This window comes from Carcharodon carcharias, chromosome 18 (assembly GCF_017639515.1).
Source record: "Carcharodon carcharias isolate sCarCar2 chromosome 18, sCarCar2.pri, whole genome shotgun sequence".
Classification (NCBI taxonomy): Eukaryota; Metazoa; Chordata; class Chondrichthyes; order Lamniformes; family Lamnidae; genus Carcharodon; species Carcharodon carcharias.
In genome coordinates this window covers 38,550,714-38,564,882 of record NC_054484.1, presented here as the reverse complement: position 1 = coordinate 38,564,882, position 14,169 = coordinate 38,550,714, and the positions used below count along the sequence as shown (strand labels likewise).

At 40.2% G+C, this 14,169-nt stretch overlaps 1 protein-coding gene across 5 annotated transcripts in view; it reads left to right on the top strand.

Moving 5' to 3' along the window:
• The window catches only part of cblb (Cbl proto-oncogene B, E3 ubiquitin protein ligase), a 208,143-nt gene that overhangs the window by 117,465 nt on the left and 76,509 nt on the right, over positions 1-14,169 (top strand). For 3 of the 5 annotated variants that reach the window (XM_041211044.1, XM_041211043.1, XM_041211045.1), the window contains exons 3-4: positions 2,880-3,036; positions 6,656-6,777. In XM_041211044.1, the coding sequence (XP_041066978.1) occupies positions 2,880-3,036; positions 6,656-6,777 (279 nt within the window). Of the gene's footprint in view, positions 1-2,879; positions 3,037-5,100; positions 5,229-5,858; positions 5,924-6,655; positions 6,778-14,169 lie in introns of those variants that run through there. The other 2 variants (XM_041211047.1, XM_041211046.1) reach the window with 2 other exon arrangements.

Sequence of the window (14,169 nt, the reverse complement as noted above, 5' to 3'; positions counted from 1 at the left end):
GTAATGGAAGTGTTTCATTGGAGTGTCATCAAATAAAATTTGACTGAGCCTCATAAGGGTAAGAGTTTGGTTTTAAAGAGCGTCTTAAAAGAGAAGAGAGAAGTGAAATGGATTAGGGAAGGAGTTCCAGAGCTTATGGCCTTAGCAACTAAAGGCACAGCCACCAGTGGTGGAATGATTCAAATAGGAGATGCGCAGGAGATCAGAATTGGAGGAGCACAAATACTGAAGGATTGTACAGCTTAGAGGATGTTACAAAGTTGTGGAGAGATGAGGTCATGGAGGGATTTGGAAATAAGGGGGATAAAGGGGAACCTGTGGATGTGGTGTGCTTAGATTTCTGGAAGGCATTTGTCAAGGTGCCACATCAAATGTTGATGCACAAAGTAAGGGCTCGTGGTGTGGTGGGGGGTGGGGGGGGTAAACATATTAGTGTGGATATAGGAAGAGGATTGGTTAGCTAACAGAAAACGAGAGTAGGCATAAAGAGTCATTTTCAGGTTGGAAAGATGTAACGAGTGGAGTGCCACAGGGATCAGTGCTGGGGTCTCAACTATTTACAATCTGTATCAATGATTTGGTTGAAGGGATAGAATCTATAGTTGCTAAATTTTCTGAAGATGCAAAGGCAAGTAGGAAAGTAAGTTGTGAAGAGGACATAAGGGGTTTCAAAGAGATATAGATAGGTTAAGTGAATAGGCAAGAATTTCGCAGATGGACAATATTGTGGGAAAATGTGAACTTTTCTATTCTTCCTGCCAAAATAGACAAGCAGCACATTATCTAAATGGAGAGAAATTGCAGAACTCTTGAGGTACAGCGGGATCTGCATGTGTTTTTATTGTTTTGCGGAATGCGGGCATCGCTGGCTAGGCGGTGTAGGTACACCCACAGTCCTGGTACTTGAATCTCAAAAGGTTAGTATGCTGGTACAACACATGATTAGCAAGGCAAATGGAATGCTGTAATTTATTGCAAGAGGAACTGAATATAAAAGTAAAGGTGTTTTGCTGTAATTTTGCAGGAATTCACTAAGCACTGCAGGAATTTGCCATGGTTCCTTAGCTGACACCTTACAAACCCTGGACCACTACCATTCAGAAGTACAAGGGCAGCAGATAGATGGGAACAGTGCCACTTGGAAGTTCCCCTCCAAGTCACTCACCACCCTGACTTGGAAACACATCGCCATTCCTTCACTGTCACTGGATCAAAATCCTGGAACTCCCTTCCTGATAGCACTCTGGGTGTACCTACACCACATGGACTGCAGCAGTTCAAGAAGGCAGCTCACCACCACCTTCTCAAGGGCAACTAGGGATGGACAATAAATGCTGGCCCAGCCAGCGAAGCCCACATCCTGTGAATGAATTAAAAAAAAAAAGCTCTGCAGGGCATTTGTGAGATTAAAACTGAAGTACTGAGTTTTGGTCTCCTTATTTATGAAAGGACATTACTGCATTAGAAGCAGTCCAGAGAAAAGGTTTACTTGACTCACTCCTGGGGTGAGGGGATTATTTTCGAAGAAAGGTTTGACAAGTTGGGCCTGTATCCATTGGAGTTTAGAAGAATGAAAGGTGATCTTATTGAAATATAAGATCCTGAGGGGGCTTGACATAGTGGATGCTGAAATGATGTTTCCCCTTGTGGGAGAGACCAGAACCAGGGTGCACAGTTTAAAAATAAGGGATCATCCATTTAAGGCAGAGTTGAGGAGAATTATTTTCCCTGAGGGTCATGAGTCTGTGAAACTCTCCTCTCCAGAGAGTGGTAGAGGTAGGGTCAGTGAATATTTTTAAGGCAGAGGTAGATAAATTCTTGACTAACAAGAGAATCAAAGATTTTCAGGGTTAGGGGGGATAATGGTATTGAGGTCTTGGTCAGATCAGGAGGACCCATTCCCCAGACCCCACCCCCATCCTGCCTCCTAAGTCCACTGTTTAATGGTGGTGTTCTTGTCTCTGATCCCAGTGCAAGTGGCTGAGGTTGCTGCCTCCATTGGGAGTTCATTCTTGTAGTATTTATAAATGATAGCCATTAGCATTCAGAAGAAAGTGGAACCTTGACAGGTGTGTGGATAACGTATAGGGGAAGAAGAAAGACATAATGGATGGTACTGAGAAGAAAATTGTTGAATGGATGATAGTAAAGGGGGATTGAAAACAAAGTAAGGGGGAGATAAATAAATGCCTCCTGAGGGGAATGCTGTGGAGTGAATGAGAAACATTTGGTCATAAAAAGGAGGAATGGAGCAGATTCTGGAAACGATACTTGATCTGAAAGGAAGAAGGGTGCCATTAACTGAGAGTGAATGAGGTTGGAGAGTGCAAACTTGATGGATGTCGAGTCAGAATGCATTTTGAGCTAGTTTTGGGATGAATGGGATAAGGAGTACCAGCTTAGCTGGGTAAAGAATAACAATTCCAAATATTATAGAGAAATGTGGCCCCACAACCTATTAGAAGTGCCCCACCAATTTTGCATTTTTTAATATTTAGATTCTCCCTGTAGGCTTTCATGGTCTTTTTTCCTCCAATCCAAGTGGAAGAATTTTGTGTATACCTATGTACAGAGCCCACATGTATTTGGCTTTTACATCCCAGAATTGCTCTGTTTTTGGGGCTGTAAGCTGTTGGTCAGCTTTTACCCGTTTTCTAAGTTAACATTTGAATAAAATAAATTTTGATTTAAGAGATTTGTTCTTTGTTACAAAATATTTATTCCTAGGAGAAATAAGCAGGGTGCCCAGAGAAAAAAATTAGTTGGCATTATACTGCAACTTATAAATGCTTGTTGTGTAAATACTTGTGCATTTTATTGATGTTAAACCATCATCTCATTGCTAAGAGAAATAATCTGTGGTCTTTTCCTTCTTTCAGAACCATTGTGCCATGGAAAGTCTTTAGACAGTGCCTTCATGAAGTTCATTCTATCAGCTCTGGTTTGGAAGCCATGGCCCTGAAGTCTACAATTGATTTGACGTGTAATGATTACATTTCAATCTTTGAATTTGATATCTTCACCAGGCTCTTTCAGGTGAGTTAATGACTAATAAAATAATTATCTGCGAACACGAATAATTATTGTACACTTTTGATGCTGGTCCAGAATACCAGAAAAATATCGATGAGGAGATTGCCAAACTGCAACGGCTCAATGGGGGAGGACACCTCACCAAATTCCCAGATTTTAAATTTGAGGAACCGAAATTTGATGAAATCAGTAAGTGATTAGGATCTTCAGAAATGAAGGGACTGTCTGTTCTTCGTTCATGTTTCCTGGGATTGTAAAGTTGTGCCCTTGATCAAAACTACCTGTGTTCTTTCATGTTATTTTATTTGGCCACAAAGGTTATTTTAGAAAAGAATAAATACATTATTACCTTGGAGGGAATCCCGCAACTATCTTACAATGTTATCTGACGTCCTGTCACTGCACGTCCAAAAACAATGTTCTGAACAAGTATGGAGTTGAGATCCAGCTTCCACAAGAGCTTTAATAGTTAGACTTTTGGAAAATCCTTTGGTTTATAACTTGGAAGACTTTACTAACAAAAATATATGGTGGTGCTCCTGGGTTGCCATGATTGAAAGATTGGTTGTATCACCTATCTTTGAATGATCTGTTGAAGAGGATGGTGGAAATTTGGTGTTATAATTTCATAATATGCTGTAACAAAAAATTCTCCACGAGTTTACTAAACTTTGCCAATATTTTTGGCTGCTCATTTAAAAAAAAAATGAATGTTGCTGGCTGCCCCTCATTTCCTTAAGTGTCTTGGTTGAAATAGTGAAGGTTCTGATAGTATACTTTTTTTTTTGAAATGATGCATTGTTTTAGAGTGATTTATTACCAATGTTTCCCTTTATTGCAATAAACTGTTCCCTTGGTGGAAGGATTGAGAACAAGATGACACCTATATAAGGTAATTGGCAAAAGAAGTAATGGCGACATGAGGAAAGCTTTTTCATGCAGTGAGTGGTTAGGACCTGGAATGCCTGAAGAGTGTGGTGGAGGCAGGTTCAATTGAAATGTTCAAGAGGGAATTAGGCTGTTAACTGAAAAGGAAGAATGTGCAGAGCTACAGGGAGATGGTGAGGGAGTGGCACTAGGTGAATTGCTTCTTCGAAGAGCCAGCCCAGATACGATGGGATGAATAGCCTCTTTCTATGTTGTAACCATTCTGTGATTCTTTGAAGCGCTGTAATTAAGCGGAATATTTTATTACATTATAGGCTGGGAGTTTTGTGTTTTAGCTACCAGAGTTAGTTAGATGCATTGTTTGATACTGTCAATAATAAATGTTGCTAGCCAGCAGTATGAGTATTAAGGAAAATTATTCTGAGTGGTATGTCTGATCTAGCTCCATTAATTTAAACCAGAAAGGTATTTTTATCAAGAGGAATGCTTCAACTAAATGCATGCAAATAGCAGGTTCCCATTTAATGGTAAAGTATTGTGTCCAATGGGCAGCAGTGGTTAGTGCTGCTCCCTCACAGCTCTAGGGGCCTGGTTCGATCCTCACCTTGAGTTTGCACATTCTGTGTCTGCGTGAGTTTCCACTGGGTGCTCCGATTTCCTCCCACCATCCAAAGACGTGTTGGTTAGATGGATTGGCCCCCAGTGTGTCTGTCTGTCTGCGTACGTGTGTGTATGTGTGTGCTGTGATGGACTGGCGTACCATCCTGGGTGTATCCGCCTAATGCCCATTGCCTGTCAGGATAGACTCTGACTCCCTGCAACCCTCAATTGGATGAAGCAGTTCTGGAAAAGTGAGTGAGAGTGAGTATTATGTTCAGTTTCTGTGCCCACATTCAGCGATGGATATAAAAATTCTAGGGTGGATGCAGAGTGGGGTAACTGTGAGGGGTTACCGATAATTATAAATAACTTTATAAATAAGAAAATTTATCATTTTATATGGATTTGGGGAACGTGATCAAGTTTTCAATTATGGAAATTTGGGTGTGGTGCATTTAGATAATATATTTGTAAAGTAAATTGATAGAAACTTGAAGGCATATCTATAAATAGACAGAGGACAGAGTTCCTTTTGGACACCAGATGTATTTTTTTTCTTCCAGTTACATCAGTGGATGTGCTAAATATGCTGCAGTCATTTATAAAAGCAACTTGAATTCCTGAGGAAAGATATCACATACCAATCGATATATTTGTACCTACTTTACCTCTTGGTTGAGGAATGGCATATGTAAAAGAGGAATATGGTGAGGAAAAGAAACAAAAATGAAAGGAAAGCACAATTAAGTTGCAACCATAACATATTTTTTTCCGATAAGGTCTAACTGGGTTTCATAAACAGGGCCATAGATAAATGCATGATGAATTCTCCCAAAATATTCCTTAGAGTAATGCATGCAGCTTTGGATGCCCCATTATAGAAAGCACATTAAAGCTTTTGGAATTTTATTAAGACACTGCAAAGGTGGCAAAACTATAGGTAAGGGGAGTAATTTAGTTATTTGAGCTTTCTCGAATGGATCAGAGAAAGCTATATTAGAAGATTTGAGAATTTTCTCAAATTATGAAAGATTTTGGTTTACTGAATAGAGAAATATTTTCTGCTTTGGTTGCACAGATAGCAAGGGGGCACTAATTCAAAATTACCATTAAAGGCTTGATTTTTGTCAGGGCAGTAGTGGCTCTGATGATGGGCTGGAAAACTGAGGTGGGGTTGGCCCCGGCTGTCTGGGGAGCCCCGATCATACTCTTTGGCAACCAGTCAAGCAGGCCTCAGTGAGGGGTGGTTGTAAGGGAAAGAAGTTTAGAGGGGGGTGGCTGGGTGTTGCTGTTGCCATGGGACCACCCCCACCACACTCCCTCTTGATCTTTTTCAGTTCCCTCCTGCCTCCCAGCCGACTCCTGCAGGTCCGCTAAAATTCAGTCCTGAGAGTGAAAAGAGGTATGGATAATTTTATTTGTGCAGAGCGTTGTTGGAGTGTGGACGGTTTTCCTTAAGGAGTTTTTAAAGTAGAGACTATTGCATTTGGATGATTTAAAAAATGCATGAGAAACAGGTTGATGGAATTAATTTTGATTATAAAAGCAAATTACTACAGATGCTGGAAATCTGAAATAAAATCAGAAAATGTTGTAAATACCCAGCAGGTCTGGCAGCATCTGCGGAGATAGAAACAGAGAGAACGTTTCGAGTCACATCTGACGTTTTCAAAACTGTTTAATTTTGGATTACTCTACAAACAGCTGGCACACACATGATGAGCTGAATGACTCTTTTTCCATACTGTAAACTTCCACAGTTCTGTGTCTCCCCTGAGCCCCAGAATATACTTTGGTTTCAAAAGAGTAGGTGAAGTGCCTAATGATTTGCTATTCATGTGCAGATGACAAATTGTACGTTGTTGCAAAATCAAGTGTACCAGTTTATCTTACTAGTTTTAAGTAACCATTTCAGCAAAAGCGCCTATAACTAATGCTGCTGAAGGACATTGCTGTAATTAAATGCCAAAGCATGGAAGAAGTTGTCCCTTGTACATTAGGTTTCCAGTAGTTTGGAGGTTGGTATTTGTTAGCATTTAGTATTTATTTAACCTTTCACATTTGTTTCTCTAAAAGCTGAATCAATTGCCTTGTTTATTCAAGTGGAAAAAAGTTAACTGTTTTTCATTGTTAGCCTTGGACCTCGATCTTAAGGAATTGGAATTTCTTGGCTGTGACACACCCTGGCTACATGGCTTTTCTCACCTACGATGAGGTGAAAGCTCGGCTCCAAAAATATATCAACAAACCTGGCAGGTAAGGACGAAGCAAATTTGGCATTAATCTAAGCTTTGAATTAGAGATCGTGGGTCAGAAGGAAATCCAATTTTTGGGGGGTCCAATTGCTAGGGTGTTTAAAGGATAACTTGGTGAATCAGGGGAAGCACAACTGTTCCTCCTGGCCCACAACAGTGCTAGAAAGGCAGTTACTTGTTCCATGCAGCAGTCCCTCCTCCCTGTGTTTGCAGTTCAGATCCTTGGATCGGGTTTATTTTGAAACATAAGCTGCAAGTTTGGTTCAAACTGTTTTTTGAACTGTAGGCTTGAAGAGAGGAACAAAATTAAACAAAAACGAAAATAGCTGGTCTGACAGCATCTCTGGAGAGGAAAACAGAGTTAAGTTTTTGAGTCTGTATGAGTTAACAAAATTAACTTTGGATAAGCATGGATGGTGTGATTTATTCAGCAAAATGCAAGAAAACTAATTATTTTGAATCTGTTACAAAAAAAATCCAAACTTGCTATACTGACTGGTGAAAGGGCCTTTTAGTGGCTGGATTTCAATGAGTTCTTAGACAAACTGATTAGAAAACTTCTCACAAAAAGTTACAGTAGACTAACTTCTGTTATCAGAAAATCATTTAAATAAAAAGTGCTATACTTACAAAAGCTACAATAAGTCCTCACTTAAACTTGTAGTTGTGTTCTTGAAAATTGTGATTTTAGGTAAAACAACAATGAGCAAATCAGAGTTTCCCATTAAAACCAATGTAAAAGCTATAGTTATGTTCTGTAAGACCTTTCTTATCAGAAAAAAACAATTAAGACATTCCACTCTGTAAGTTGAAATATTTCACAATGCTAAATTTCTATATTGGTAAATGAAGTAACTTAACTTGCAGTGCCTCCCGCTTGCTGATGATCATGTTCGGTACTGATCTTGCTTCCCGAACCCCCCGCTTGCCACACATCTGTTCTCAGACCCTCCTGTTTGCTGTGGACTATCCCTCCTTCTGACTTATGGCCACTCCCACTACCTGACTCACCCTCTTGCTGCCCACCATCTGACTTACAGCCTCACCTTCTCGCTGATCTTTTCTCTCACCGAACCTTCTGCTCTCCGACTTTCCTGCTCACTACTTGCCTCCCCTAAATCTGCACTCCCGTTCAAGGTCCAGGCCCAGATCTGATCTGAAGCCGGAACTTCGGGGTTGTGAAACGATGCAGAAGTGGCGAGCTGGGGCTGTTGTAATTGATGATTTTTTAAAATGCTCCCGCTCATTGCTTCTCTCTCCTGAGCCCTCGCTAGTTAATGAGAGCTCTGGAGGTGTGCCCTCGCTCACCAGCGAGGGTTCAGGAGAGGGAAGCAGTGAACGGGAGTGCAGGAGACACTGCAAGTCAAGAGGGTCAGTAGCGAGAGGGTGCGTTAGGGAATGGCAGAGGCTGAGCACCAGAGGATTGGCAGCGACAGGGTGGGTCAGAAGCAGGAGATGCTGCAAGTCGGAAGGTTGGCAGTGAGAGAAAGGGTCAGGGAGCAGCAGAGGCCATTCCAAAATGGCGTTGATAGGCTCTGTCACATGGCCCTACGGTAGACCGGTGGGAAACAATTTTAAAATGAATCTAGCGATGCTAAGCGAGAATACAAGCCCCATTAACTGAATGATGTTAAAGCGAAATAATGTTAAATGGCCTGTGTTAAACGGGCTTACATTATCTAGAAAAGAATAACATAGGGTGGAATTTTACGGCCCTGTTGTGGTGGGGGAGGGGCCGTAAAATGCAGCGAGCCATTCAAAAGCCCATTGACTTTGACAGAACGGTAAAATCTACTGGCGGGAGGGGCCGTAAAATTTCGCCCATGGAATTAGATAATGGCTTGCATTATTTTGTTTATACAAAGGGTTAGATAGAAAATTGTAAATGTATTGTTATATCACTTAAATTATTTAAGTAAGGTTTGAGATTAGAATTATTTTTTTCATTTGATTTATGGATACATGGAACTGACTACCCGGATTTTAAAAAAGCTAATGTTGCACCTAACACCTTTGTGAAAATAACAAGCTAGATATCTGGTCATGACTAACGTTGAGGATTCCAGGGTAAGGTATGGCTGGTGATAATTTAATGTTGTTTGAAGTGTGATGCCTCCTGGATTGCTGGGGTCATGAATGCCAATTTGGGTTGATATCAATAGTGTGACACATGAGATTGAATAGATGTTTTGGAATTTGGCTTGATTTGCCCTATTTTTGGATGTAGGTTCTTGCCCTGGAAGGTTGAGTGGAGATTTATTGTAATGAAGGGGTTTTATATTTATTATTTGTGGGTGACACAGTATGTATTGCCCTCCCCAATTTACCTGAAGGTATTAAAAGTCAACAGTAGAACTGGACATGTAGGTCAGAATGGGTAGGCACAGCAGATCCCTCCCTGAAGGACTTCAGTGAAACAGTTGGGAATTTGGGATTCAATTCAGCAGTTTTTATAGCCATTTTTATATTGCTACCTTAGAAATTACCAGATTTATTGAATTAAATTTCACAGTTTACCACTGGTGGGATTTGAATTTATAATCTCTGCGTTGTTAGTGCAGTGCTACAACCACTAGTCTTATCGTACATGGTCTGTGTTTAAGTTTAATGGGCCGAATTGTCCTTTTTGTGCATTCTTATGCATGAGTTCAGTGTTAAAAGCCTGTGCATTTAAACATGTTGCTACCTTCAGATGAATATAAGCAATTGATTGCTTAATGTCTTCTGACATTAAAAATATTTCCAATGAAAATAAATTGATTGGATAACTTTTCTATCTACGATGTTGAGTAAAATCATACAAAATTTAAATTTTGTATTTATTTTGTGTTTTGGATAAGATATGTTTATCTGAAATTGATTGTGGTGTCATATGCTATATGTTATGCACCTGCTTTGCAATTTGGAAAGCCTGTGATATTCTGGAGTTTGATGTTTCTCTGTGTACCCTGCAGTTTAGTTTTGTACCATATATTCTTGCCTTCAATTAATGCTGCCCTGTTTGTGAAAATAAGCTAGGCTACAATAATTATTTGAACTAACAACCTACTTTGCTGAAAGGTGGGATTTATTAGCTTTAGTTGTAACAGTTATGTCTAACGAAGTATAATAGACTGTTAGCTCCACACAAGGAGTTGTTTTGCATGTTGATGGAACATAATGTGGAAGCCCCAGGGTACAATCTAGTATTTGCCTTTAGCTAAACTTTGCCAGCATCCTCCTGTGTTCACGCTGTACTCATTTATATCTTGGCTGTACACATTTTAAAATTACTTCTAACATTCGTGTTTGATACCAAGTGGGTTGATCTCTTAATAGTTAAATAATGGTAAACAATAAACTGTGTATTTTAAATATTCTGGGTAATTAATACCCTCAGTTTGGTTTTCAGTACAGTATGGTTCAAATTATCTATCTCATGTAACAAGAACAGGATGCATATGGCTGGGTATTTGTTCAGGTCTTCAGTCACAGCCTTTGATGTACAACTGTATGGAAGGGACATTTCATGGATTAGAAACAGGAGAGACCACTGAGCCTGTGATATCCTTAATGCCTTTATCTATTTTTTAAATCATTATTTAACAAAAATCTATCAATTCCATCTTGAAAATTTCAATTGACCCAGCATCCACAGCCTTTTGAGGGATCAAGTTCTGCATTTCCATGACCTTTTGTTGAAGAGAACTTCCCCATTTCACTCCTAAACAATTAACTCCTAAGTTTAAGATTATGCTGCCTTGTCCTGTATCTTTCCACCATAGAAAATTGTTTCTTTTTATCTATTTTTTTTATTCATTCATGGGATGTGGGCGTCGCTGGCCTGTCAGCATTTATTACCTCTCCCTAGTTCAGAGGGCATTTTTTACGAGTCAGCCACATTGCAGTGGGTCTGGAGTCACATGTAGGCCAGACCAGGCAAGTTAAGGATGGCAGATTTCCTTCCCTGAAGGACTTTAGTGAACAAGGTGGGTTTTTACAACAATCATTTCATGGTCATCATTAGACTTTTAATTCCAGATTTTTATTGAATTCAAATTCCACCATCTGCCATGGTGGGATTCCCTGGATTACCCTTGTCTCTGGATTACTAGTCCAGTGACAATACCACTATGCCATCACCTCCCCTATTATCATTTTTAATATCTCTGTTTGATCATCCTTCAACTGCAGTTGAATACAAGGCAAGGCTGTGCAATCTGTTTTTGTAATTTAATGCTTTAAGCCCTGGTATCGTTCTGTGAAACTGTGTCATATCCCTTCCGAGACCAATATCTTTCCCTAGGTTCGGTATCTGAAACTGAATGCAGTATTCCATTTGAGGTGAAATCAAGACTCTGTACAACTGAACCATAACATCCTCCCTATTGTACTCCACCCCTCCTGTGATAAAAGCCAATATTCCATTAGCCTTTTGTTTACTCATACCTGTACACTAGTCTTTAGTGACTTGCAACAGCTAAATCTCCTTGCTTTTCCATAGATCCTAATTGATCACCGTTAAGAAAGTATTCAGGTTTGCCTTGATCCAGAGCATCCCATATTGACCTGTCATAATTTTTCCACTCACATAGTATGTCAGTGCCCATTTGCAACTTGCTGCTCCTAACCACATAAATTATTGTGCCTTCTAATTTAATGTCATCTGCAGTTATGGACATGTAACTCTCTTTCATTCAAATTATTAATGGATGTGGTGAAAAGCTGAGGCCTCTATTCCTGGGAAACACCACATGTCACATACCACCACTCAGAGAACAAAGTATTTATTTCTGAAAAGAGAATCATATTGCCAAAGTTTTTCATCTTGCACTTGTAAGGCTAAATTTCAAAAACTCAATATTTTATACTACAGGAGAAAAAGGATGCTGATTAGCTGGCAAGTCGACTGATTGTCTGAGGTGTTGCCTTGGAGAAAGGAAAAAGGAATTATAGGCTCCCCATGCTTCTGGGTAATCGAAAAAATGCACAAGGCTTGAACATATTCCTTTTGTTTGCAGAGAATGAGTGCTTGAGTATGAATGTATGTTGCTTTTAGCAAGTGTAAATGAGCCACATTAAGAGCTCAGCTGATTATCATAAATTCGTTTTTAGTGTAGCTATTAATGCAATCAGGATTGTTCAGCAAGTGCTGCCCAATTGCAGAATCACATCTAGCAGTAGATGTTTTGTTTTGGGCTTTGCAAGCTTGGGCTTGTTGAGTACAATCTGTACCCTGCCTATTACGAGCAGCTGGAGGAACATGTTTAATTTGACCAGCCAGTTGTTGGGATGTATACCTAAGTAATTGGTATTACACCAGCACTGAAATTCACATATGATATTGTTCAATTGTGTAGTAGGCAGAAAGTCTGTTTGGAAGACAGCAGTAAACTATTAGTGAAAAATATCAGTCACATTGTCACTGCCTAGTAGCAGTGTGAAACAGCTTTCTTAACCTCAGGTAGACCAGGCACTTTTTAGCTCCGAAAAGGGTGGCCTTTGGCCCATTTGCGAGTGTATGCATTGCACAGTGATTAATAATCTGATCAGGATGGCCATTTCCCTGCAAGATAGCTTTGCGCTCTATTTCTGCATCAAGCTTGCAAGATGAGCAAATAGCTGGGGCCCTGTTTACAAGATTTTTTAAAGTTCATTTACGGGATGTGGGCTTTGTTGGCTAGGCCAGCATTTATTGCCCATCCCTAATTGCCCTTGGGAAGGTGGTGGTGAGCTGCCTTCTTGAACCGCTGCAGTCCCTGTGGTGTAGGCGCACCCACAGTGCTGTTAGGAAGAGAGTTCCAGGATTTTGACCCAGCGACAGTGACAGAACAGTGATATATTCCCAAGTCAGGATGCTGAGGGGCTTGGAGGGGAACTCCCGTGTGGTGGTCTTCCCATGTGTCTGCTGCCCTTGACCTTCTAGATGGTAGTGATCATGGGTTTGGAAGGTGCTGTCTAAGGAACCTTAGTAAGTTCCTGCAGTGCATCTTGCAGATGGTACACATTGCTGCACTGTTCATCGGTGGTGGAGGGAGTGAATGTTTGTGGATAGGGTGCCAATCAAGCGGGCTACTTTCTCCTGGATGGTGTCAAGCTTCTTGAGTGTTGTGGGAGCTGCACTTATCCAGCCAGGTTAAGAGTATTCTATCACTTTCCTGAGTTGTGCCTTGTAGATGGTGGACAGGCTTTGGGGAGTCAGGAGGTGAGTTACTTGCCACAGGATTCCTAGCCTCTGACTTGCTCTTGTAGCCACAGTATTTATACGGCTAGTCCAGTTCAGTTTCTAGTCAATGATAACCCCCCGCCCCCAGGATGTTTTATAGCGGGGAATTCAGCGATGATAATGCTATTGAATGTGAAGGGGCATTGGTTAGATTCTCTCTTGTCAGAGATGGTCATTGCCTGGCATTTTTGTGGCACGAATGTTACTTGCCACTTTCTGCATTTGGACATTGACTGCTTCAGTATCTGAGGAGTTGCGAATGATGCTAAACATTGTGCAATCGTCAGCGAACATCCCACTTCTGACTTTATGATTGAATGAAGATCATTGATGAAGCATCTGAAGATGGTTGGGCCCTAGGACTCTGCCCTGAAGAACTCCTGCAGTGATGTTCTGGAACTGAGATGATTGACCGCTAACAACCACAACCATTCACCTTTATGACTCTAGCCAGTGGAGAGTTTTCCTCCTTGCTAATAAGGTCTATCATATGGCAAATGGAACTATACGAATCCCAACATGTATATTAACTGTTGAAGGTAGACTTGCGGTAGACAGTAGTGGAGAAACCCTTAGAAGATTTCTCAGCCAGCTTGTCGAGGAAGCTTCGGCACCAGGTCTCTCCCTTCAGCAATATTCAAATGATGGAACGTATTTAACTCTACTTTCTTCCAATCAAAGCGAAATGTACACTGTTTTGGAAAGTGGACATAAACTTGGGTGCTCATTGTGTGCCAACAATTCGAGATGAATTCTTGTTAGAAGTGCGTTTTTCATGACAATTTCTTTTTTTAAAACTTTTTCTCATAAATCTAATTGTAAACTGGTATCCCATTTATTCACTTTAAAATCAACATCAAGATGTATTGACCGGAGTCATAGTTTTTTTAAACTGAGTTCCATCATAAACTCGTGGCCATTTTTAAGTTGGTGAATCAAGAAGATCTCAATTCTGAACCATAACCCCAAATCAGTGTTAAAATCAGGTCCAACATTCATTTATTTAGCTTTGAGTGTACTGTCAAATGTAATATGAAGTGGATATGATAAATAATCATAGAATTTAAATAAATATATTTAAGTAGAAAATGTTTTGAACAGTCTGCAAATTTACAGCAAATGCATCAAATATACAGTAATTAAGTTGATAGGAGCATGATACCTGATGAGTTTCAATAGGGTACACAT